The 24148-nt window shown below is 61.0% G+C and overlaps 1 protein-coding gene across 1 annotated transcript in view; it reads left to right on the top strand.

The window, feature by feature from the left end:
- ARHGAP23 (Rho GTPase activating protein 23) overlaps positions 1-24148 on the top strand; it is a 66701-nt gene that overhangs the window by 22565 nt on the left and 19988 nt on the right. Inside the window, exons 2-16 of the mRNA XM_045526321.1 lie at positions 2536-2697; positions 5469-5496; positions 6723-6818; positions 7004-7082; positions 7242-7296; positions 10267-11431; positions 13077-13232; positions 13462-13573; positions 13738-13795; positions 14830-14973; positions 19971-20285; positions 21487-21548; positions 21814-21944; positions 22508-22629; positions 23007-23162. Coding sequence (XP_045382277.1) covers positions 2536-2697; positions 5469-5496; positions 6723-6818; positions 7004-7082; positions 7242-7296; positions 10267-11431; positions 13077-13232; positions 13462-13573; positions 13738-13795; positions 14830-14973; positions 19971-20285; positions 21487-21548; positions 21814-21944; positions 22508-22629; positions 23007-23162 — 2841 coding nt within the window. The remainder of the gene's footprint in view (positions 1-2535; positions 2698-5468; positions 5497-6722; positions 6819-7003; positions 7083-7241; positions 7297-10266; positions 11432-13076; positions 13233-13461; positions 13574-13737; positions 13796-14829; positions 14974-19970; positions 20286-21486; positions 21549-21813; positions 21945-22507; positions 22630-23006; positions 23163-24148) is intronic.

Consider the following 24148-nt stretch of genomic DNA (forward strand, 5'->3'; position numbering starts at 1 on the left):
CTTTCTCGTCCCCGCTGGCTCCTACTCTGTTTCTGCACCTATCACCTCCCTTTCCCTCAAGATGAGAGCAAGACCCAGTGTTGTCCCAGGTCAGAGGGGAGGAGAGGAAACACGCATGTATAATAGCATGAAGGACTGAGGTTAAACCCAAGGAAGAACTTCCCACAGGGGAGACGCCAGCTCTGGCCATTGATGGGGCCCGTGGTGTCTCCTTTTCAAGCAGGGGTGTGGTAGCTGTGGCAGGGGGATTACTGACATTCTCAGGGGCCTAGTTGGAAGGGGTGGGTGGAGGGGGGCTGGAAGGAAGGAACAGAGGAAAGGCAGAGGCAGAGATAAGGGAGAGGGCGCCAGTTGTGCTTGGGTGAAGAGGGGACCCGTGAGAGGAAGGCGAGCCTCCTGCCCTGGATTGCATGCAGGCCCCCCCAGGGAGCAGCACCCCTGGCAGCTGGCAGCTCCAGGCAGGATGTGTGCTGGGGGAGGGGTGGGGGGCGTGCGGGGACCTGTCCCAGCCACTTCTCATCACTGGGGCAGCTGGTGGCTTAAACCTTAATCCAGGACACCAGCAAAACAATGGGCCCTGCAAACAGCCTCAGCTCTGAGCCCAGGTGGGGGACAGGCAGGGGGGCAGCCCACACTGGGGAGGAGCAAGGGCTTCTGGCAGGAAAGGACAGTGGGGGGTCTCCCAGACCCTCTTTGCTCCCTGATCAGTTCCTTGCCAGGTCAGCAGAGATAGGAAATCCAGGGGATTTCAGGCCTCAGCAGAATTCCCAGAGAATTCTCTCCTCTGGGCTCCCGAGGCCGCCATGAGGGGTGTGGGCTCAGTGGCAGGGGAGGCTAGGCTGGAGCCACAAGTGGAAGGAGCTGAGGGGATGTCGCTGGACTTCCCTGTGTATTGTACCTGGCTCTGTCCTCTGGGGCTGTATGAAACAGGCCTATTGCTTCTGCCACATTTTTCTTTAATCTGCTGAGATTTGAGGATATATCCCCTTCCCCAGCACTGCTCAACTGCAGCCCGGGCTCCCACCCCATGCAGAACTCCCTCGCAGGGTGCTGGGCTCCTCCTGCCCTGCATGTGTGAAAAGGAGGGTGGGTGGATACGTGAATGAACATCTTAGCGTCAGTACATTTGAGTGGCAAATGTTTTTGAGCTTTCTCAAGCTATTAGGAGACAAAAGGGACTTTAATAGTGAAGTGTCCCTCCGCCCCAGAACTAGTGGGGCTCTTCCCTCTGCACCCAGCCCTGAGCCTCTCTCCCCTTGGTCGACGGCTCCTGCCCTGTGCCAAAGAGGAGTGAGTGGGCTAAGGACTGTTGAGGGTGGGGGTAGGGGCTTCTTGCCCTCTGAGAGGTTTGGATGAGGGCAGCAGAACCTGAAGCTAGGGGATAAAGGGTCCCCGAGGAGACCTCCTGGCTTTTCAAAACCAGGCAGCCCCCCCACCCCGGGCCTCTTCCCCAGCCAGCCTCTTTGGGCGTGATCCGTCTGACCCCTCCTGCTGCCCACTTCCCCTCTCTGTGTCCGAGAAGGGGACCTGGAGGGAGCCCTGTCTCAGGCACTGTCTGTGCTTTTTGCTCTCTTACCCCCCAGACCCTTGTCTTTAGACACCCTCTGCCATGTCATCTGGGGGAATTCCAAGTATTCCTGCAGGTCTGACAGAGGGCAGAGTGTCTCCTCCTCCCGGCCTTTCTGGTGAACCAGCCAGGCCGCTGGGCCGGGTTCTGGAGCCTCAGGAAGTCCCTTCAGTTGTCTGAGGTCCAGTCTGCTCCCTCCAGCTCTTGGTCTCCTGTGTGTTCCTGCTGCTGCTCCTGAAGGATGTGTGCATGCCGGTGTGTCTGTGATGTGTGCCTGTATGTGCACTGCGTGTGCAAGACTCTGTGGTTATGTGCGACTGTGTGTGCATGTTATCTATGTGTCTGCGTAAGCGTGCACATATATACTCATTCATGTGTGCGTCTGTGTCTGTATGCATGTTTCACATGCACTTGCCTGTATGTTTGCGGTGGGTTCTGTCTTTATGAGTGCGTGTGGATGTGTCTGTCTGCATAAGTGTGTGTGTGTGTGACAGTGTGCACGTGCATGTCTGTATGCCCATATCTGTGTCTGTGGGTGCATGTGCGCATGAGTGTGAGTGTGTGTGTGTGTGTGTGTGTGTGTGTGTGTGTGTGAGACTGGGCATGAGCTGTACAGCAATAGGCACTCCCCAGGCAGGAAGGCTGTGTGTCCAGTGTCTGGCACATAGGTGCTCAGTGAGCATTTGCTGAACTGAATCGAAACTCGCTGCAGCAAGTTATTTCCCTGGAGGCAAAGACATGGTGAACTGACTGAGAGGAAAAGAAAGAAGGAGGAAGCTGTTGGGGATGGGGATGGGAGAGGCAGGAAGGGGTGAGGAGGAGGTTAGGGGCAGGGAGGGTGCCTGGCACCCCTAGGCCAACGGGCCCCTTCCAGTGCCCCTCGGGTCCTCTGGGCTGCAGGAGGCTGTGTGCAGAGCCGAGAGTGCTGGCCACACGGGCACTCAGCCCTGTCGCCCTGTCTCCCGCAGCTGCCACTGGGCCCCAGAGATGGGTGCTCTCCTAGGCGCCCTCTCCCCTGGCAGGGGCCGAGGACGCTACTGCTGCACAAAAGTCTCCAGGATGGCTTTGGCTTCACCCTGCGCCACTTCATCGTGTACCCACCTGAGTCGGCCGTGCACTGCAGCCTGAAGGTACGTCCCTGTCACCACTGCCCCGGCCTGTTCCTGGAAAATTTAACAGGGGTGGGGAAAATCCTTCTCGCTGGTCTCTGCCATGGTTTTTTGACCTTCTCAGAGAAGCAATCCTTCCTGGGGTCCAGCCTCACTCCCTTCTGCTGTGGCCTGGGGAGGGCCTGGCTGGGCCATTTGCGCTGTGTGCCAGGAACAGACCCCTTAACCACCGTGGACTCAGGAGAGGTGGAGGGGTGGCTGGTTCAGGACAGGGGACCCAGAGGTGGGGAGCCAGCATACCCCAGTCTCTTGGTCTCTGGAAGGTGAACAACTGTCTCGGGAAGGATGCAGTTCCTGTGCCCTCCTATCCACTGGCTGTTTCTGAGCTGAACCTGCTGTCCTCCTCCCCAGCCTGAGCTCTTGGGGATCCTATCCTAACACATCTTTGGGACCCTTCCCAGAGTGCCCCGGGATCAGCCTGCACAGCTGTTGGGAGACTCTCCCTTGGGGACCTTGGTCCCACCTGTCAGAGAACCAGACATCGGATTTCACTGTGTGTGTGCCTGCATGTCTCTGTGTGCACATGTGCTTGCCCTGCATGCTGGACATGGACATGCACGTGTGTACATACAGTGTCTGTGAATACCCGGGTCCATGCTGGCCACAGCTCTGTGTGCTGGAAAGAGCCCTGGGCTGGGACACAGAAGCCCGGGGTTCTAGTCCTGGGACAACTCTTAACTCCCTGCGGATTTGGGGCCATCTCACCCCTCTCTGGGCTCCATTTCTCCTGGTGTAACCTGAGGACATTTATCAGCTTGATCCCAGAGAGCCCTTCTGGCCCTAATATAAATGTCGTGTTCTTTGAATCTGGGAACCAGGGGTCCTGAGCCAGCCTAAGGTCGGGGGCTGGTGGGAAGGGCCCCAGGCCCATCCAGGGCTCCCCACAAGGGCCCTGCTCCCCTCCGGCACCTCTCTTCCAGCAGGGGCGGAGACATTTATTTTGGAGTCAGTGAGCCCCTCTCCTCCCTTCCCCCAGGGCTGGGATCAGCCTGCACAGCTGTTGGGGGACTCTCTCTTGGGGACCTTGGTCCCACCTTCCAGAGAACCAGATATCAGATTTCACTGTATGTGTGCCTGCATGTCTCTGTGTGCACATGTGCTTGCCCTGCATGCTGGACATGGACATGCACGTGTGTATATACAGTGTAAATACCTGTCACGTGTGCATGTAACTGTGCAGCTGTCACATTCTTGTCTGAAGCTGAGGGCGCCTGCGTAACTATTCTCACTGGCTGCAGCTGGGCTTAAAAATGTGAGTCGGGCTGACAGTGTGTGGGAGGGGGCACTGCCCCACCCGTTGATGCCCAAGGACACTGGCCCCTTAGTTCCCTGGAGCCCCCAGTCCTTCCTTCCCTTGTTCCCCAGAATGCCACTCCTTCTGGTGCCTGCCACCTTCTCTCAGGGGACCCTGCCGAGGGGTGACAGGGACAGTAGCAGTGGTCTAGGCTGGGTGGGGAGCCCTTGCTACCGTGGGAAACTGGAAGATCCTGGGGTAGGGGAAACCAGGGACAGGCTCCATCTCTTTTCCAGAACCTGCCCAGGGCTGGGAGGGGCCCTCGGCCTGGAGGCTGGAGAAGGCTGAGTCCTTCCGTCCTTCCTGCTGCCGGCCGGGAGGGAGCCTGCAGGGAGCTCAGCCGTCCAAATACATCCGTCTGTCTCTGCCACCCGCTTCCTGCGCTGTCAGCTCACATCAGTGGTGTGCACCCCGCCTGTGAGGGCACGGGCAGCAGGCGCCCTCCCCAGCAGTGCCCGGTGGCCTTGCTGCCACCTGCCCTGTCCTCGCTGGGGTGCCAAAAATTCCTAGGTTCCTGCCCTGGCTCTGCCACTGAGTGGCCTTGGACATGTCATGCCCTGTGATCTGTACAACGGGTGTATCTGTGGGGAAGGTGAGACGAGATGACCGGAAGGTCCGATCCAGCACTAACACCACATCCTGCTGGCTCGTCCAGTCTCTCCGACCTTCTCTCCCCAATTCCAGGGCCCTCCCTCAGTCACCAGCACGACCCAAAGACTTCCCAGTGGGTCCCCTCGACCCCTGCCCCTGGCTGCCAGAATCCACTCCCCTCACTGGTGTTTTCACATCCCCTCTCTCCTACAAAAGAACCTTCACTGGCTCTCTCTTTCTCTCCTTTCAATCCTGGGTGCTTTAGTCTGACTGTCACTTGCTGCTGTTGACCTGCTCCCGTCACTCAGCCGGTCTAGCCCCACATGTGCTTGCATGTTCCTGCCACCAACCGTCTGCGCACGCCATCCCCCTCAGCCAGAGTGCCTTCTCCCTGCTGTCCTCAAACTTGCCTCAAAGTCCCTTCCCCCAGAGGACCCTAATCAGGCCTTCCCTTCACATTCTCTAAGGGCTGGTAGTGCTGTTTGCACTTGTCACCGCTTATCTGTGCCGGCCTGGGCCTTCTGTGCGGGAGTGTGTGTGCGTGTGCGTGTGTATGTGGTGCTCCGCCATGGAGCTCGGAGCTCCGAAGGGAAGGGGTCTTGGGTCCCCTGTTCGAGTGGGGGTTCCCAGATGGCTGGGATGCTGGGGTGGTGGGATAAGCAGGGGTGAGAGAGGCGAGCACGTGCTACTGGGGAACATTGCCCAGGACTGGATGCTGCAGCTGACACCTCACCCCCCCTGCCCACTGCTGGCCCAGCTGGGAAGAGATAAGGGGTGGCTGCAGCTCAGTCCCTCTTGCTGCTGAGGGCTGGGCCAAGGCCCACACCCACCTTTCTGTTCCCTGCAGGAGGAAGAGAATGGAGGCCGAGGAGGAGGTAAGGAGGGAGTGGCGGGAGTCGGGGCCCATCCTTCAGCTTCTGTTTCTCTCCTCCCCCAAGTTGGCCTGTCTTTGCTCTTCTCTGCGCTCCTGGTTTGGTACCTCTGGGCATCTCCTCCTCACTCTGGCTCTGTCCTCCCTCTTTCTTCCTTACTTTTGTCTCCCTCGGGGCCTGTCCACCTCACACACATGGCCGGCGGTGCTCCGGGGTAGCAGATGGCTGTCTGCAACCTGGCCCCTGCCCTTGAGCTGCTTCCAGCCTAGGCCAAGGCAGAGGCCAGGGGCTGCAGGCCTCGGTGGTGGCGAGTGCATTGACCAAGGGCTGTCCTTGGGTATAGAGACAGTGGGGTCCTCTTGGGAGTCAGGGGCCCGAGGTCGTTCTCCTAAGATGTGAGCCTGACTCCTCTTACTGTGGGCTTTGCTGCCCCAAAGGGCCCCTTGCTGGTGCCCTGGCTCCTGGGGTATTCAAGGCAGAGCTCCTTAAATAGGCGGCCTTCCTGCTCTGCTGCTGGGCTTCTGCTGGGCCTCCATGAGGGCAGTGTCCTCTGGAGTCCCCACCCCGAGGCCACAGACGGTAGAGGGAGGAGCCAGCAGGCTTGTTTCTCTGATGGACACAGTTCGTAGCAGAGGAGTGTTGTTGGGGGTAACACAGTGCCTGCCCACCCTGGGGTCTTCAGGCCTCTGCTTGGAGCCCCCTGACCCTGGCGAAGGAAGTGGGTGGGAGATATGAGTGTTGGCTGTGTCTCGGGGTCTGTGGGTATGGACATCTCTGGGGGGGGGGCGTCTCTCCCTGCCGTGTAGCTTCAGGACTTGCTACGGCCCTCTTGTATGCCTTTGTCTCATGGTGTGTGTGTGTGTGTGTGTGAGAGAGAGAATCTGTTTCCCTCACTAAACAGTGAGCTGTTGTAGGGCCAGGACTGTGTCTCTTCATTCTTCGTAGTCTAGTTTCTAGCACGTGACGGGGACACAGTAGGTATTCCCGGACCAACTCTCTGTGTGTCTATGTAGGCTTCCATCCTCCCAGGTGTGTGTCCTCTCGTCTGGCTCTGTGCACCTGTGGGTCTGTCCACAGTGTCCCTATGGCTGTGTGGGTTTGTGTGGACCTGTGTACGTTCGTGTCCAGGTGAGTGTGACCCTTCTCTGAGTGTGTGTCCCCTGTGTGTAGCTGTGCATGGGTGTGGCCTTCGGCAGTGCCCCCCAGCTAACCTGGCTGATGCCCACCAGGACCCTCCCCCCGGCCCCGCCTGGAGCCCATGGACACGATCTTCGTCAAGAATGTGAAGGAGGCTGGCCCTGCCCACAGGGCGGGGCTTCGCACAGGTGAGCTGTGCCAGTTACCTGGCTCCCTGCACCCTCTGGGGCTCTGTTCCCTACCTTCTGGTTAGATTCAGGTGCTGGGGAGGCTCCTGCCCCCCCACCGTCATCCTTACCTGGTCAGGGGTTCTCAGGTGGGGCTGTTGATACCCCTTTGCCTTCTCACATGTGGCCCCGCCCCATGTCCCCAGGAGACCGGCTGGTGAAGGTGAACGGGGAGAGCGTCATTGGGAAGACCTACTCCCAGGTCATAGCTCTGATCCAGAACAGGTGAGTGCCCCTCTCCCGCCCTCCTCCCAGAATAGCTCCCGCCCACCCCGTCCCTGTGCACCCACCCCGGTGGCCCTGGGGCTGCCCTGGCCACCAGGATCCCTGTTCTCCCAGACCCTGTTGCCCCAGCCCGGCCTGACCTCTGCCCTGTCTCTGCAGTGATGACACTCTGGAGCTCTCCATCATGCCCAAGGACGAGGACATCCTCCAGCTGGTGAGTCCTGCCCCTGCCGTCTGAGTGGAGGACCTCTGAGCCCTGGGGGCCAGCATGTGGCCCTCCTCTGTGGGCCCTCATTCCTGCATTGCACCCCTGGGAGGCAGAGAAGACAGTGCAGGGGTGGCACAGGCCAGCGTTGCCCAATCGGAGATGCCAGGCCCGTCCCTGGGCTGGCGCTGGCTGTTGCTTCATTCAGGGCTGCTCTGTGCTGGGGGAGAGGGGAGGCGCTGGCCTTGGCAGGCGGAATTCCTGCCAGGGTATCTGGAGGGAGGGTGGCCCAGCGGGCCCTGCCAGACTGGCATGTTCTTTTTGGCTCCTATGGAAGATGCCTGTTCCCTGCACCCACTCCCTGCTGGCCCTGAGTGAGCATGTCTGGGGTAGGTGTGTCCCCACACACACAGAGCACACCCCAAATACCCCTCAGCACATCCCACCCCACCCCATTGTCATGTGCACCGCTCAGTACATATGCAGAGCACACCAGATGCACAGCCCTGCAGCCTCACCCTTCACTGAGCACGCCACGACACACACGGGGCACCAGGCATGTTCCACCAGAGCCAACCCCAGTGCACCAGACCGGCACCCAGCACCACAGTTCACCCTCAAACATCACAGTACATAACAGTACACACACCAGCAAACATCAAAGCATCCAGCGTCTCAATTCCCCGCAGCACAAACAGAATAGCGTATCACAACGCGTATCCTCGGACCTCCCACCGCCGTGATATAAACACACACGGACGTGTTATCACAACACGCATGCCCACAAACATCACGGCGTGCCCCAGCCCATCTCAGCGCACGCCCTCGCCAGTGTCCCGGGATCCAAAATGTATACAATCGCAGTGTACAGTCTGAAGCCACTCCCCTCCGGACACCTCAGCATGCCTAGAATACAGCATCCAGCCTGCCACACAAAGAGCCTGTGCCACAGACATTGCAGGAAGCATGCTTTGAACTCACAAATGCACCAGTTTACACACACACACACACACACACACACACACATGCACACGCTTATGTGTGCTTGTGCTCTCTCTCTCTCTCTGCCCAGTGCCCACTTCCCTGGTCTCATGGGTCACAGCCAGATGCCAGCTTGCTTGCCCCTGAGGTCATTGCCCCCAGGGGAGGCCCTGGGAGCCGCCACTCTGGCTTCTGCCTTGGCCGCGCTCTCGTAATCACTGTAATCACAGTGCCACGCTTGGCACGATGCCCCTCTGGGAACCTCCACCCCTGACCTCGATTGTCCCCTTGGTCTTCCTGGGGAGGAGGAAGAAGGAAGGGGGAGCCCCAAGAGGTGGACAGCTCACGCCAAGTCTCAGAGGTCCTGCCTGTCCAGCTCCCCGAGGGCTGAAGCGAGCCATAGGGGGATGACAGGGCGGGACTTAGGGGGTCCCCCACTCTCTAGCCGGCAGGAGCAAGGGGTGGAAGGGCAGCAGCCTTGAGCTGTGCCTCCCAGGCTCAGGTGGGCCCAGATGTCAGCATGTGGGGGCCTCCACCGGCCCCCACATCTCCAAAGGCAAGAGGGTGGGGCCCAGGCATTCCTGTGGTTGGGAGCCAAGGCTGGAGGCCAATCGGGCCTCGGCAGCTGCTGACGCCACCACCGACGCGGCGAGGCCCCTCCACACCCATCGTCCCCTCCCTCTGCCTCCCGCCAGCCGAGGGAGCCGGGTGGGGGCCGAGGGGCAGCGCAGGGAGGGCAGCCGGAGGGGGACGGGCCCTGGCTAGGGTGCCGCCGCGGTCAGTGGGGGGTTGGCGGGGCGGGGGGAGGGCGGGGGAGGGCCGGGATGCTGCCGCCACCGCAGCCGTGATGCAGGGAGCCCCGGGAGCCGGCAGGATGGCAGGAGGGAGAGGTATGCGTGTCCCTGGCCCCGTGTGCCGGTCTGGAGGGGCTGAGTGTGCGGGGGTGTGGCTTAGCTTGTCCTTGTCACATGATGTTTGTGTCTGGGACTGGAGGTGTAGTTATTTGTGTGTGTGTGTCTCATTGTGTTTTGCTCTGTGTCTGTGAGTGTGTCTCTGGGTGTGTGTCTTCCTGTGTCTCCTTGTGGCGTGGAGTGTGTGTGTGTGTGGTTTGGCTTCGCCCTCCCGCCCCGTGATACTTCGCCCTGAGAGAGGCCCCCGGGCAGCTCATCAAGGGCCAGGCTGGGCCAGGGCCACAAGGCCGCTGTCCCTGGGAGCTGCCTCCTTTTTTGGCTGGGCCTGGGCGCTGGCCCTGTCACTCCTCAGCAGTGCAGCGTCAGCCTCAGCTGGGAGCTCAGCTCCCAGCGCCAAATTCCGGATCCAGGGGTGGCAGAAGGTGGCCCAAGGCCCCTCAGCCAGTCTGGCCCCTCCTCCAAGCCTGGCCCGAGGGCGCGGGAGGCGGGCAAGTCCCTCCTCACCCGGGGCTCAGGAGCCAGGCCAGCTCCCCATCAAGGATGGAGGAACAGCTGGGCTCTCCCCGCCTCCGCCCGGCCCAGCCCACCCCACCCCACCCTGGACACGCCCCTGGCTGCTTTCTTCTGTCGTCTGCCACCTTGACTGGTCTCTGCTGGGGTTTCCCAGCTCTGCCCACAAGGCTGTGGGCATTGATGGACAGAAGGGAGCAGGGAGGTGGCAGAGGCCAGGACGGGGGGAACCCCAGAAAACAGATGGTGGAATGTTTGTGGCTAAGGGCAGTCCTTGTCATGTATCTTAGAGAAATCCTGCTCTTTCTCAAGTTTATGCGTGTGTGTGTGTGTGTGTGTGTGTGTGTGTGTGTGTGTGTGTGTGTTTCTCTCTCTCTCTCTCTTTCTCTCAAAGGCCTCTCTCTTACTTCTTTGTCCTCATCCGGACGTGCCCTTCCACCCCCTCCTACTCAGGACTCCCGCTGCTTGGTCCTCTCCCTTCAGGTCCCTTCTGGGGTCCTTGACGTCCCAGGGCTGCCGCAGCCCTGCCCTGTGGGACCTGTCTAGCCTGCTCACCTGCCTCTGTGTCTCCGGCCAGGCCTACTCACAGGACGCCTACCTGAAGGGGAACGAGCCGTATTCTGGAGAGGCCCGCAGCATCCCAGAGCCGCCCCCCATCTGCTACCCCCGCAAGACCTATGCCCCGCCGGCCCGGGTCTCCACCTGGGCCACTATGGTGCCTGAGCCCGTCTCAGCACTGCCTAGTGACCCCCGGAGTCCTACTGCCTGGAGTGACCCGGGGCCCCGCGTCCCATCTGCCACGCGTGCCCACCTGGACAACTCTTCCTTGGGGATGAGCCAGCCCCGCCCCAGCCCTGGTGCCTTCCCCCACCTTCCCTCGGAGCCCCGGACGCCCCGTGCCTTCCCGGAGCCTGGCAGCCGGGTGCCCCCCAGCAGACTGGAGTGCCAGCAGGCCCTGTCACACTGGCTGTCAAACCAAGTCCCCCGCAGGGCGGGGGAGAGACGGTGCCCAGCCATGCCTCCCCGGGCCCGCAGCGCCTCCCAGGACCGGCTGGAGGAGGTGACTGCCCACCGCCCGTGGCCCTGCTCCACCTCCCAGGATGCCTTGAGCCAGCTGGGCTGGGAGGGCTGGCACCAAGCTCGCTCAGACGACTACCTGAGCCGGGCCACCCGCTCAGCTGAGGCGCTGGGGCCAGGGGCACTGGTTTCACCCCGCTTCGAGCGCTGTGGCTGGGCTTCCCAGCGTCCATCTGCCCGCACCCCTGCCTGCGCACCTCGGGACCTGCCGGGGCCCCAGGCCCCACCCCCGCCTGGCCTGCAGGGCCTGGATGACATCGGGTACATTGGGTACCGGAGCTACAGCCCATCATTCCAGCGCCGGACTGGCCTCCTGCACGCACTCTCCTTCCGGGACTCCCCCTTTGGGGGGCTGCCCACCTTCAACTTGGCCCAATCCCCTGCGTCATTCCCACCAGAGGCTGCCGAACCACCCAGGGTTGCGCGGCCAGAACCCAGCGCCCGGGCCCTGGAGCCTCCCTCCGAGGACCGCCGCGATGAGGTGGTCCTGAGGCAGAAGCCCCCGACGGGCCGCAAGATCCAGCTGACCCCTGCCAGACAGATGAACCTTGGACTTGGTGATGAGTCCCCAGAGCCAGAGGCCAGTGGGCGAGGGGAACGCCTGGGCAGGAAGGTGGCCCCTTTGGCCACTACTGAAGACTCTCTGGCTTCCATCCCCTTCATTGGTGAGTGATGGTGCAGGTGGCGGTCGTGGGAGACCTGGTCGTCCCCTGCTGTACCCCATCTACCTGTCTACCGTGGGAGAAACTCTGGGCTGGGTGCTGATGGGATCATCTTGTTTCTCTGTCCATCCACCCATCCTTCCTTCCTTCCATCCATCCATCCATCCTTCCATCCTGTCATCCTTTCTTCCACCCTGCCACCCATTCATTTATCCTCCCAGCCATCTTTCCATCCACTTCTTTCCTCCCTCCCTCCTTCCTTCCATTCATCTATCCAGCCATTCATTCTGCCTTCTTTCCTTTCCTTCCTCCCTCTCTCCCTCCTTCCTTTGTTCATTCATTCATCTGTTCCTTCCTTTCTCTTCCATTCATTCGTCCATCATTCTTTCCTTTCACCCTTCTTTCCATCCTTCCATCCTTTCTTTCTCCCATCCTCCCTTTGTATCTTTCACTCTTTGTCCCTCCCGTCCACCCCCCACCCCTCCCTCCATCCACACCCATTCGTGCCAGGCCCTGTGCTCAGCTCCGTGCTCTGCTGGGGTGGACGGTCAGGCAGGAACAGCCGGCGGCCTGGGTGTGTGGTGGTGCAGGGCGCTGGAGGAGGACAGGGGAGGGCTGTGGAACCCCGACTGGGGCGTGGCAGCCACAGAGAAAATCTTGAGAAAGAACATTTTGGTGAGACTTAAAGGATGAGAAGGAGTGGGTCAGGGGGAGAATGATCAAGGAGCGATATGCAAAGACCCCAAGTGAGAGAGGCAGGATGCCGCCCAGGTCATGAGGACCCTTCTGGGTCCAACGGGTCTCATCAGTCGCTAGGGGTTGGACTCGGTCCTGAGAGCAGAGGGAGCTCTGGGAGGCTTGCCCGAGAGTGGATGTTGGGCGGAGCAGCAGGAGAGCGGAGGCTGGTGATGCCGGCTCTCTGGCCTGGCTGGAGGGCTCCCCACCCCACACTAGGGTTCAGGGGGGCTGAGCAGGAGGAGCAGGAGAAAGTTTAGGGCTTGCTGAATACGAGGCACCCATGAGAGAGCAGGGCAGCTGGTCTGGGTCTGGGGCTTGGGAGGAGACCAGGACATGAGGCAAAGGGACTGGGAGCCAGGGGCCCAGACGGGGGCCGGAGCAGGGAGGTGAGCTGGCCTGGGGCAGCCTGGGAGTGAGGAGAGGGGGCCTCCCTGCCAGCCTTCAGTCAGAGGGAGACACAGCCCCTTCTTTTAGTGACTCCCCGACTGAGGGGAGATAATGTCTCTTCTCCCAGAGTTCTCTCAGTCTGGGGGCAGATGTAGTCTCTGCCCTCAGGGAGCCCCCACCTGATGCGGGAGATAGTCCCTGCCCTCAGGAGGCCCCCAATCTGATGGGGGAGTGTTGGCTGTGCCCTCAGGAGCCCGGGCTACGGGCTCAGCCCTACTCCTGGGAGCCCTTGGTGTGATGGGGGAGGCTCAGTCCCTGCTGAGGGGAGAGAGTCCATGACCACAGTCTGGGGGCCGGTGACACCTGGCAGTGGGCATGTTGCCAGTGGGATGCTGGAGGACATGAGGCCCTTTGGGGTGTGGTCTGAGCCTGGAGGCGAGTGGCAGTGGGTCTGGCCAGGCTGGGGAGGGGCAGCAGGTTCCTCTCTGTGCCACCCTCACACCTCGCTCCTCCCCTTGCGCAGATGAGCCCACCAGCCCCAGCATTGACCTCCAAGCCAAGCACGTCCCCGCCTCCGCTGTTGTCTCCAGTGCCATGAACTCAGCCCCCGTCCTGGGCACCAGCCCATCCTCCCCAACCTTCACCTTTGCCCTTGGCCGCCATTACTCGCAGGACTGCAGTGAGTGCTGCCCCACCCCACCCGGCCCCACCCTCTCCCTTGCCGCCTGGTCCCCAGGGGTCCCTGCTGGGCCTGCTGCCTGATGTCTGGCTTCTTCCACCTGGCTTCTGCTCCTCCCGGGGTCCGTGGGGAGAGTCACCCCCTGGCCCTGCCCGGAAGGGAGGGCTCCAGGGAAGGCCCTGACCTGCCACCCCGCTGACCCTGAGGCCCGATGTGGGCGACTTTGCAGGCAGCATCAAGGCTGGCCGCCGCTCCTCCTACCTGCTGGCCATCACCACCGAGCGCTCCAAGTCCTGCGACGATGGGCTCAACACCTTCCGGGACGAGGGCCGGGCTCTGCGGTGAGGCCTTGTCTGGACGTGGGGTGGGGCGGCCGCGCCCTAGGCTGGGCCCCGGGGTGCCGCCTCCCCGGAAGGCCTCTGGGCCTGGGGGTGTGCCGGGCGATGGGAGTGAGGTCCCCGCCGTGCCTCCCACATCCCTCACCCTGCCCCTCGCTGCTCCCCAGGCGCCTGCCAGACCGAGTGCCCAGCCTGCGGGTGCTTCGCAGCTTCTTCACAGACGGGGTGAGTGGCACATGTGCGTCTGTGCGGGAGGGCGTCCGGGAGGGTGGGGCACAGCCTTGGCTTCCGGGACCCGAAATGAGCTACTCTGGCTCCTGCCTCCTTCCTCTTGACACCTGCCCACCCCTATGTCGACCACCTCACCCATCCTCTTCTGTGGGCTCTGCCACCACTGAAGAACACTGTACGCCCCCCAAGGCTGTCGCACTTGTCCTCTCCCCCATCCGAAATGCCCCTTTCCAGGCCCACCCCCCCATGACCACATGATTCACTTCTCCACTTTTTCCAGGATTTTTTAGGCCTTGATATTTCAGCCTCCGCTTCCCTACGCTGCGTCTGTCTCATGTCGCGCAATTTCTGTTTATCTCCTTTATTGCCGGCTCCTCGGCTACGACACACTCAGGACCTGGGGAGACAGGATCAGGTGTGCAGTGGCCTCATCTCTTTTTGATTACAGATGGACTGGAAAAGCCATCTTGATTTCAAACCCGCCACATCTCTGGTTATTTTAACACCTTGATGCTATCGGCACCTGGCCTGTTCCTATCACTTCCTCTGCTTACTTAACTCTCCCTAGACGTGCATCTCTGTGGCTGAGTCCTGTTGACACTATCACTTCCTCTGTTTAACTCCTTGTGGACATGGCTACCTGCTCCCCTAGCTCGATCTTTGTTGATGTTCCCACTTCCCCTGTTTATTTAACTCCTTGTTGACACAATCACTTCCTCTGTTTCCTTAATTCCTTTAAGTCTATAAAGTTAAGGGAGGTTCCAGATTGGCTTTCCTGGCATGGTGAGGCGTGTGGTCTGCAGGCGGGTCACAGCCTTTCCTCCTTTCTGGCTTTTCCATTACATACGTCTCATGACCTCAACACAAGTGGACCAGAGAGGGCAAGCAGAGCCCATGAGGTCACACAGCACATCAGCGTGTGGCACAGACATATGCCAGGCTTGTGTGGCTGCAAGTGGTCCATGGGGTTCCTGAGATGCTGGTACCATGGGAGCCACCCTAAATTGTCCTCTGTTGCCTCCCTGCAGTCCTTGGATAGCTGGGGCACCTCCGAAGATGCCGACGCCCCTTCTAAGCGACACTCAACCTCTGACCTCTCAGACGCGACCTTCAGCGATATCAGGAGAGAAGGCTGGTTGTGTTACAAACAGATCCTCACCAAGAAGGGGAAGGTAGGATGGGTGGAGGGATGAGGTGGGGGTGGACGGAAGCTGTCTCCGGCAGACACCCCTCAAGCCTCTGGAGCCGCAGAGAACCAGCTTAGGTGGTAGCATGAAGGATAGAGGTTAGATGCCAGGAAGAACTTCTTGGGGGAGACTTAAAGAACTCATGAAAAGGAGGTTCACAGGAGAGGTGGTCTTTGCTGTGGGATGATCTGACCAAGTCGTGCTCGGTGTTCTGACAAAGCCATCCCACGGTGGTCATCGCTGGGCACATCTCCTGCAGGGGCCCCTGGGGTTCACGGAAACAAGGAGCAAGGCCAAGGCCATCCTCCTAGGGGAGCTGAGGCCCAAGAGGAAAGCCTGGGCCAGCCTCTCCAGGGCCTTGCAGGGCAGCACAGGGTTCAGTCTGCACCCTGAGGGCAGCTAAAAGCTCCTCGGGGCTCTTCTGGGAGGGAGTTACAGCTTTAAAATATGCGCTTGGCTTCCTGGGAGGGAATCGGAGGGGCCAGACTGGGGGCAAGAAGACCAGTTAGGAGCCACCAGCGAGATCAGGTGAGGGATGAAGGGGGCTTGGACCTGGGGGCTGCGGGGAGTGGGGGAGAGGGGCCGGGAGGGCAGACAAGCTTCTGAAGGGAAGGGTGAGCCCAGGACCCGGGTGTGAACCTCAGCCCGAGGCTGTGCTGGGGAGCTGGGGAGGAGGGAGGACAGAGGGGCGGTCTCTGCTGCCCCACTGCTATCCCTGCCAGCCGCCAGATGAGGACAAAGCTGGGTGTGACTCCTGACTGTGCCACGTACAGCTCTAGAGCTCGGGCAGCTCACCCACCATGACTCAGTGTCCTTGTCTGTAAGCGGAGCTCGCGGTAATCCCCGGCTCAGAAGCCCAGCACAGGGAATTAAATGAGATGATCTCAGTAAAGGGTTTGCCAGGTTCCTGGCACTTGGAGCTGCTCTTCCTCTGCTTACTGCTATTCAGATTTCTCACCCTGCCTTCCAGGGTCTGGGGGTGCCGGGAAAGAGCATAAGCTTTGAAGCAGACAGACTTTCAGATCCTGCCTGGCCACATATCAAACACGTGGCTCTGGGCGCCCCCCTGAACTTCCCTGTGCCTCACTTTTCAGATCTGTAAGATGGGCACAGCGTTTTTTCACTCCAAGGGCTGCTGTGGATGAGGCGAGACGCGTGGTCTGGGCAGGACTGGCGCTCCTCCGCCCATAATTACTAAGGCCTCCTCCGCTCAGGGGGGCTCTGGTCTCTTTTGAGGTCCTGGGGATTTAGTGGTGAGGGGGCCAGGCTGGCCCTGCCCTCCTGGGGCTCCTGACAAGCAGAGAAAGCGCCTGTGGCCTGATGGTTCCACCGGCACAGACTGCTGTGATGGGGAGCTCTGAAGTGGGGTGGCGTGGGGGAGGGGAGGTGTCCAGGGGCCGAGACATTTCTCGTGGAACATGGAGGGGCAGGGAGGAAGAGGAGTGGGTAGACGCCGTCTGGGAGAGTGTAGGGGGGAAGGTGGGGAGGGGCGTGCTGCCAGCCAGGGTGCCTGGAGCACCCTGGGCTCTGGGCGGGAGTTGGAAGGCCGGGTGGGGAGTCGGGCACCTGCCGTGGCTTGTGGGGCCTTGGCACCCGGGAAAGCCCATCCAGGGTTTTGATTGGGAAGTAGGGAGGTATGTGACACCAGGAGACAAGTGCTGTGTCTGTGACAGGAGAAGACAATGCCATTGCTGGTGTCCAGGTGAGCAAGGCAGGGGGTGGGGGAGCCCTGACCAAGGTCAAGGCGTGGGGCTGATAGAGGGGACTGTTTAGGGAGCCATTGGAGGGGAACGACTTGCTGATGGCTGGGAGGGCAGGAGGAGGAGGAGGCAGCACAATTCCTGGGTTCCTGGCTTGGGTGGTGGGACCCTCCCCAGGTGGTGGGACCCTCCCCAGGTGGTGGGATCCTCCTCTGGGCCACCGGGCACCAGAGGAGCATGTTTGGGGAGGGGAAGCCAAGGGGTTCCCTTGGGGCTGTGGGACAGACCCCATTGGACGTGTCCTGGGGACAGAGACACTGAGGCTGTGGCACTGAGGGGGAGGCCCACCAGGGCAGGGCCTTTGTCCGTTGGCGCGCACTGGGCACCTTGGCCTTGGGCGTGGGAGCATGAAGGGAGAAGCAAGAGCCCCGCTGAGCCTTGAGAGGAAGTGGGGCACAGGGAGGTGAGGCTGGTGAGACACCACAAAGAGAGCCAGCAAGATGGCGGTGACACCAGGGGGTGCCCTGGGGAGGGGGGCAGCCGTGTGTGTAGAGCAGGGGGGCCACGTGTGGACCAGCCCTTCCAGTCCAGTGTCTGAGCGCCATGGAGGCTCCTGAGAGAGGCTGACTCACTCTGCCAGGGAGCCCGTCCCCCAACTCCTAGGGCCCCTGGTGACCTGGCCTCAATGTTTCCTGGGCAGGGACGGGAGCTGGCCCCTTCCTGTTCACTGGCCGGTTCAGGAGACCAGGGCCTCCACTCCCTTGCTGGCCAAAACCCGATGTCACTTGTCCCCTTGGTGGCCTGGGCATTAGAGGAGGGTCCTGGAGTCAGCCTCAGATCCTTGATCTGTCCAGGGTCCTGTTTCCCAGCCAGATGTCATCTGCCCCTGCAGTGCAAGCCTCGCTGTGCCCCTCCCAGCCCCCAGCTTCTTTCAGAGATGGCTACTGTCGGGCAGAGGAGGGGGAGGGGAGTGTGGCTTGTCCCTGAAGCCACAGACCCAGCACTGGAGCTGGGTGCAACCTTGGTGCCTAGCTCGTTCATTGTCTCTTATCAGCTGGGGACACTGATGCCAGGGGAAGGGGCTTGACTTGTGCAAGGTCACACAGCTGGTGTAGTCTCAGAGGGGTGCCCTTGTCACCACTCACTCTAGCACTCCCCACCAGCTCCTGCTCTGAACGTCCCTGCCCGGCCTGGCAGCTCTGTGATGGGCAGGGCCCCGGCACCGATCCACTCAACAGGAGGCCAGACTGGGCTGTGCTCAGCTGCCAGCCACAGGGCCTCCTCCTCTGGTTTGCCCCAAGGGCAAAGCCTGGCGCAGTGGGTGGGCCACCAGCCCGTGGAGAGGAGCCCTAGGTCTGATAGGAGATAAGAGTCCCTGCCCTCGGGGTGCTTTAAGGACCAATAATTCTTTAATTCAGTAAATACTGATGAACACTCAGCTTGCAAGTGAGAGGACAGACGATGCCCCTGCCCCCAGGACAGCCTGAGGTTGCAGTAAGCACTCAGGGGAAATGAATGGGCTGGTGGTGTGGCCCATGCCAGTCGGAGGGAAGGGGGCGTGGCCTTTAGGGAGGAAAAACTGGTCAGAGAAGGCCTCGTTGGGGAGGCGATCTTGGTGATGTGATCTTGGTGATGTTGGAGCTCAGATCTGAAGGAAGGGGGAGGGAGGCGGCCACATAGAGAAGAGGAAGGGCGTCCCAGGCTGGGAGCAGCAAGTGCAAATGCCCAGAGAAAGGAAGGGCTTGGCTTGGTCACTGGCAAAGGCCTTGAGGCATGACATAGTGACAAAGAAGCAGGGAAGAAGATAAGTTTGGAGAGAGGCAGGGGCCGGACCACAGAAGAGCTTAGATTTGATTCCAAGGGCTCTGGGATGCCATGAGATGGGAGAGTCACGACCTCCTTTTCATTCGGAAACGATGGCTGCAGGAGGTGAGAGTGGAGGCGGGAAGGTCTGTGCCTTGTCCAGGCAAGAGGTGTTGATGGCAGGGACGAGGTGGTGGCAGGGAAGATGGAGACAGATGATATTTGGGAGCAGAACAGTTGTCACTTCCTGAAGGGTTGGATGTCAAGGGCAAGGATAAGGGAGGAGTCAAGGGCAACTCCCAGGTTTCTGGGCAACTGGGTGGATTGAGCTGGGAAAGATGGGGGTGGGGGTGGAGAACAGGTTTGGTGGTGAGAAATCGCATGGCTGTAGATGAGCAAGTGGTGTGTGAAGTGCCTGCGGGACACGCAAGACGAGACGGGACTAGGCCGCGGGCTGTGGCTGGGGGAGACGGTGGCCAGGAGTGTGCATGTGGGAATCGTCATCGGCAGACGGACCGGGTTAAAGCTGCGGGCATGGATGGCGTCCCTGAGGGAGTTGTGCGGGAGAGGAGAGCCCAGGACAAAGCCCTGGAGCTCCTTTAGGGCGGGGCTCTTACCCTCCGCTCTTTTGACATTTTGGGCCAGATGATTCTGTGGGGGGGACTGTGCAGTGCATTGTGGGATGTTTAGCAGCATGCCGACCTCTCCCTGCGACCTGCCATGGCGGCCCCCGGCCCCCTGTCTCCAGACGAATGTCCTCTGGGGGTGATTCACCCGGTTGGGAACTACAGGTGTGGAGGGTGGGGGTGGGCAGTGGAAGGGACTACGAAGGAGCCAGTGGAATTAGGAAGAAAACCGGGGAGTTTGGCGGCCCAGACGCCAAGACAGGGTTTGGAGAGGGAGGGAGGGGCCGGTTTTGTGTCATTCGCCGCCAGTCGAGAGGTTTACAACAAGGGCAGAGACCCGGCCCCTGGCTCTGGCAGCCTGGTGGTCCAGGTGCCCTTGAGAGCAGGGGATGCTGAGTGCCGTCCTGGGGGGAGGAGGCGAAGTGGGGAGAACACCCTGGAGTGTGGACAGCTCCCGACCAGCTTTGCTGGGGGACAGTATGTGGACGGGCTGTGGACAAGGGGTGGCTTTACAAGGATTTTATGTCAGGTGGGCCGTGCCGGGCAGGGGTCTCCGGGGTGTGGCCAGCACCCGATGGCTGCCGATGCTGGGGTTTAGACTGGGAGAAGGTTGGGGTCCTCTGGGGGATTGAGCGGGATGGGTAGGGGTGCCCAGGCGGGCCAGGGGCTGAGAGAGAGTTGGTGGACGGTGGGCAGGAGGTCACCCAGGTGCAGCCAGGTGGAGTCGGGGGGCTCCTGGTGGGCAGTGGGTGGCGTCTGTCCCTGCTGCTGTCCACTGTCTGCTGCTCCGGGGACGGTGGCAGGCCTGGCCTCTCACCGCCCCCGTCTCCCCCCACCCCGTGTCTCCCTGCAGAAAGCGGGCAGCGGCCTGCGCCAGTGGAAGCGGGTGTACGCCGCGCTGCGGGCGCGCTCGCTCTCGCTGAGCAAGGAGCGGCGGGAGCCCGGGCCGGCGGCGGGGGCTGCGGCGGCCGGCGCAGGTGAGGACGAGGCGGCGCCCGTCTGCATCGGCTCCTGCCTGGTGGACATCTCCTACAGCGAGACCAAGAGGAGGCACGTGTTCCGGCTGACCACCGCTGACTTCTGTGAATATCTCTTTCAGGCTGAGGACCGGGATGACATGCTGGGCTGGATCAGAGCGATCCGAGAGAACAGCAGGGCCGAGGGCGAGGTGAGGGCCGGCCTGGCTCAGCGGCCGGGGGCTGGGGCAGGGCAGGGCACCCCCCACCTGCTGTGGGCCTCCCGTGGCCGCTCCGAGCCTCACTTCCCTCTTCTAGAAAATGGGGCGTAGGAGCGTACCTGCAAGTGCATCCACCCAGGTTTCGGTGTGAGGAAAAATGCAGGGACAGTGGCTCAGAGCACCTGGCCTCCTTGGCGTGCAGTGTCCGGCAGTAACCATGATAATTGCAGTGACAATAGTGATTGTCACTGTTGTTAGGACTGCCCTGGGCAGGCGCTGGCACAGAGAGCTCAGCTGCAGGCCAATCCCGGCTTTTGGCAGGAGACAGGGGAGGTGGGCATCTCCCATGGGTATATTACGGGATGAGGTGCCCCTGCTCCAGAACCTTGCTAGGGGGATAAACAGTGTGACCGTGGCCTTTGGCAGCAGGTGGGCAGAGGTCCCTCCGGCCAGGGGCTTTGACAGAGATTTGGGGAAAATGTTTTAAAATGGCGCCCCCTCCTGGGCAGCCGTAGCTGCACTCCGGGTTCCACCCAACTCACCCAGGAACCTGCACAAAGATGCCTTGACACACCTGCAGAGTTACGTGGGGGCTTGGGGGTGGTCTCCACCAGGGGCCAGTGGGCCTGGGGCCTGGTCCAGGTGGGCTCCTGCCCTGGCCACGAGAGAAGGTGCTAGCACACAGCCCCCAGGCCACAGACCCTCCTGCTGAGGACATGTCCTCTCGATGACCAGGACATATCTGTCCTCACTGCAGAGAGGAAAGTACCTGGAATCTGGACCCTCTGCTCTGGGGGCCTGGCTGGGCCGTCCCCAACAGGGCATGGTCAGGGCATCCGGAGTCCTATTCATTGTGCCAGTAGCTGTCCCTCATGGGGCACCTCCTCTGTGTCTGCCAGGACTGTGATGAGTACTGTGTGCATAATTCTGCACCCGACCCTGAGGTTGCCTTATTAGCTCCCCATGTTTATTGCTGAGGTGACTGAGGCTCAGAGAGGCCAAGTGGCTTTCCCAAGGCCGCACAGCTGGTGAAGGGGTGCCTGGGAGTCCAGCCCTGGTCTTTCTGGCTCCAGGGTCTGTGCTCTCTGCCTGGCCGATGGAGGAGAAGGGAAGTGGGGCGGGGCAGGGATGAGCCTGGGGCTGGCTGGCTGTGGGCACTGACCCGGTGTGCTCTCTCTCCTGCCTGCTCCAGGACCCCGGCTGTGCCAACCAAGCTCTGATCAGCAAGAAGCTTAATGATTACCGCAAAGTGAGGTGAGGCCCAGCCCTCGTGGAGCAGTCCCCACCTTGGGGGGCGGTGGGGGACTCCAGGCAGAGGTCATCCTCCTGGCCCACCTCCAGGCCTGAGGCAGCCCCCACCCGGGTTGCCCTCTGCTGGGGGCATCCAGGCTCTGCAGTCCCCAGACAAGCAGAGAGGAACTGCCTCAGGATGGGGAGGGTCCCACGTGGCGGGAGGCCGGGGCGGATGGCATGCTTGGCCACCCCAAATGAAGATCCTTTTCTCTTCTTTCCTGCACAGCCATAGCTCTGGGCCCAAAGCTGATTCCTCCCCAAAAGGCTCTCGTGGCCTGGGGGGCCTCAAGTCTGAGTTCCTCAAACAGAGTACGGCACGGGGCCTCCGCACTCAGGACCAGCCCGCAGGGAGCAAGGGTAGGAAGGTGGCTGCTGAGACGGGTGGTGCGCGTGGCTGCGTGGGGGCTTGTGCCTGTGTGCGCGCCAGGGTTACCCCGTATGTCTGCCCACAGGTGCATGCCTGTTGGGCTGGGGCTCTCAGGGCCTCAGGGCTAGGAGGGCCTGGAGCCTGGTCCCCCTCCCTGACACCCCTGCTGGGTGGTCCTCCAGTCTTGGCTTGCGTCTGTGCAGAGGCCAGAAGCTCACCCTCTCTGGGGCAGCCTTTTCCATCTTCACACACTTTTGGCTGTTAGAAAGTTTTTACTTTGGTTGTATCAGAACCTGTGGCTCCTGCCTTGTGGTTCTAGCCCTTGAGGCTGCATAGAAGTCCTTACGTGGCTCTGAGCCCGTCCCCTCCAGGGTAAACACCCTCACCCCTTCAGCCATCTCTCTTGTGACATAATTTGCCATCCTCTCTCACCATCCTGGTTGCTTCTTTGATGGAGTCCCTGTGCATCCAAACGCGTGAATGTGGCAATGAGTGCGTGTGACCCACCCAGGTGCCAAGCTCACTCTGGCTCCCTCTGGCTCCCCCACCCCAGATGACAGTGCTGCTGCCTCCAAAACCCCCTGGAGCATCAACATCATCAAGAAGAACAAGAAGGTAGCCCCCAGGGCATTTGGGGTCCGGCTTGAGGAGTGCCAGCCGGCCACGGAGAACCAGGTGGGTGTCCATCGTCTGCAGAGCATGCAGGGCAGGGGGAGAGGGAACCACAGAGGGTCAGAGCAGCAAGGGACACGGAACCAGCTCTCTCCACCTCATTGTGCAAACACAGCTGGGGGAAGAGTGCAGAGAGGGGAGGCCCCCGCCCCGAGTCTCCCACGGAGGGAGCAGCAGAGCTGAGGCCAAGCCTCGCTCCTTCTCAGCCACGACGAGGCTTTGGTGCTGTTCGCAGCCCCTAGACGGGAGGCAGCAGGGCCTTCTGTTCCCCCACAGGGTTCCTGGCAGCAGCTCTGGGCCTTGCACTGTCCCCATCTTGGCCTCCCCGCCTCCTCTGGCCCCCATCACCCCTAACATCCCCACCCTGCCTGTGTCCCCAGCGCGTCCCCCTGATTGTGGCTGCGTGCTGTCGCATCGTGGAGGCACGGGGACTGGAGTCCACAGGCATTTACCGAGTGCCCGGCAACAACGCCGTGGTGTCCAGCCTGCAGGAGCAGCTCAACCGTGGGCCTGGTGACATCAACCTGCAGGATGAGGTGGGTGTGGCCGGGGGGGGTGGGCTGTGGACAGGGAGTGGGGTGGTGTGTGTGGGATACTCCGCTAGGACAGCTCTATGGTCTGCTGTGTTGTATTCGTGGTGCCCTGCGATGTGCCCGGCGTTGGGCCAGAGCACCAAATGGGCAAGATGGGACCTGCCCTTGCAGGCCGGCCCCGGGCATGGGCATCAGCCCAAGGCTGAACCAAACAGACAGACGTAGTCACGGCCGGGGGAGCTCCGGGGCAGAGCCTCCCAGGCAGTTTTGTCTGAGCCTTTAGGATGAGCAGAGTTCACTAAAAGCCAGTGAAAGCCAGGTGAGAGCATTGCAGGCAGAGAGGTGGCCTGGGCTGTGGCGTAGACTCTGAAAGTTTGCCAGCAATCAACAGACTTTCTCCGTAAAGGGCCAGATAGTAAATACCGTGGGTGTCGGTTTGCTCTGTTGCAGTCTCTTCTCTTCATGCTCTTCCTCCTCCTCCTCCTCTTCTTTTTCATAATCCTTTAACAATGGAAAAACCATACTTAGCTCAAGGGCCATACAAAAGCAGGCGATGGATGGATTTTGCCTGTGGACTGTGGTTTGCAGACCCCTGGATTAGTAAAAGGGGAATATATGATGCTTTCTAGAATGGCCAGCAATTTGGGCGGCCGCAACATGGGACGAGAAGCGGCTGATCAGAGGAGACGAGCCCAGCTTGTGCGGGGATCTGCTGCTACACTTAAGAGTTTGCAGCAGGGACAGTGGTTCCCAAACGGTGTTCTCCGGAGTCCTAGGGTTCCCAGAGGGGCTATGGGAGGCCAGGGGCAGGTCAGGACCCCCTGGCCTTGCTTAGACTAGAGCAAGCCCGCTTTGCTCAGTCTGTCATGCTGGGTTTTCGTGTACGATTTTATTTGCCAAGAGAGGCCCTGATGAAAAGGATTTTTTGGAAGCCGTGCATCTGGGCAGTGAAGTCGCATGAGTCACACACTGTGAAGCCGCATGCGATA

The sequence above is a fragment of the Lemur catta genome, chromosome 15 (assembly GCF_020740605.2).
Source record: "Lemur catta isolate mLemCat1 chromosome 15, mLemCat1.pri, whole genome shotgun sequence".
NCBI lineage: Eukaryota > Metazoa > Chordata > Mammalia > Primates > Lemuridae > Lemur > Lemur catta.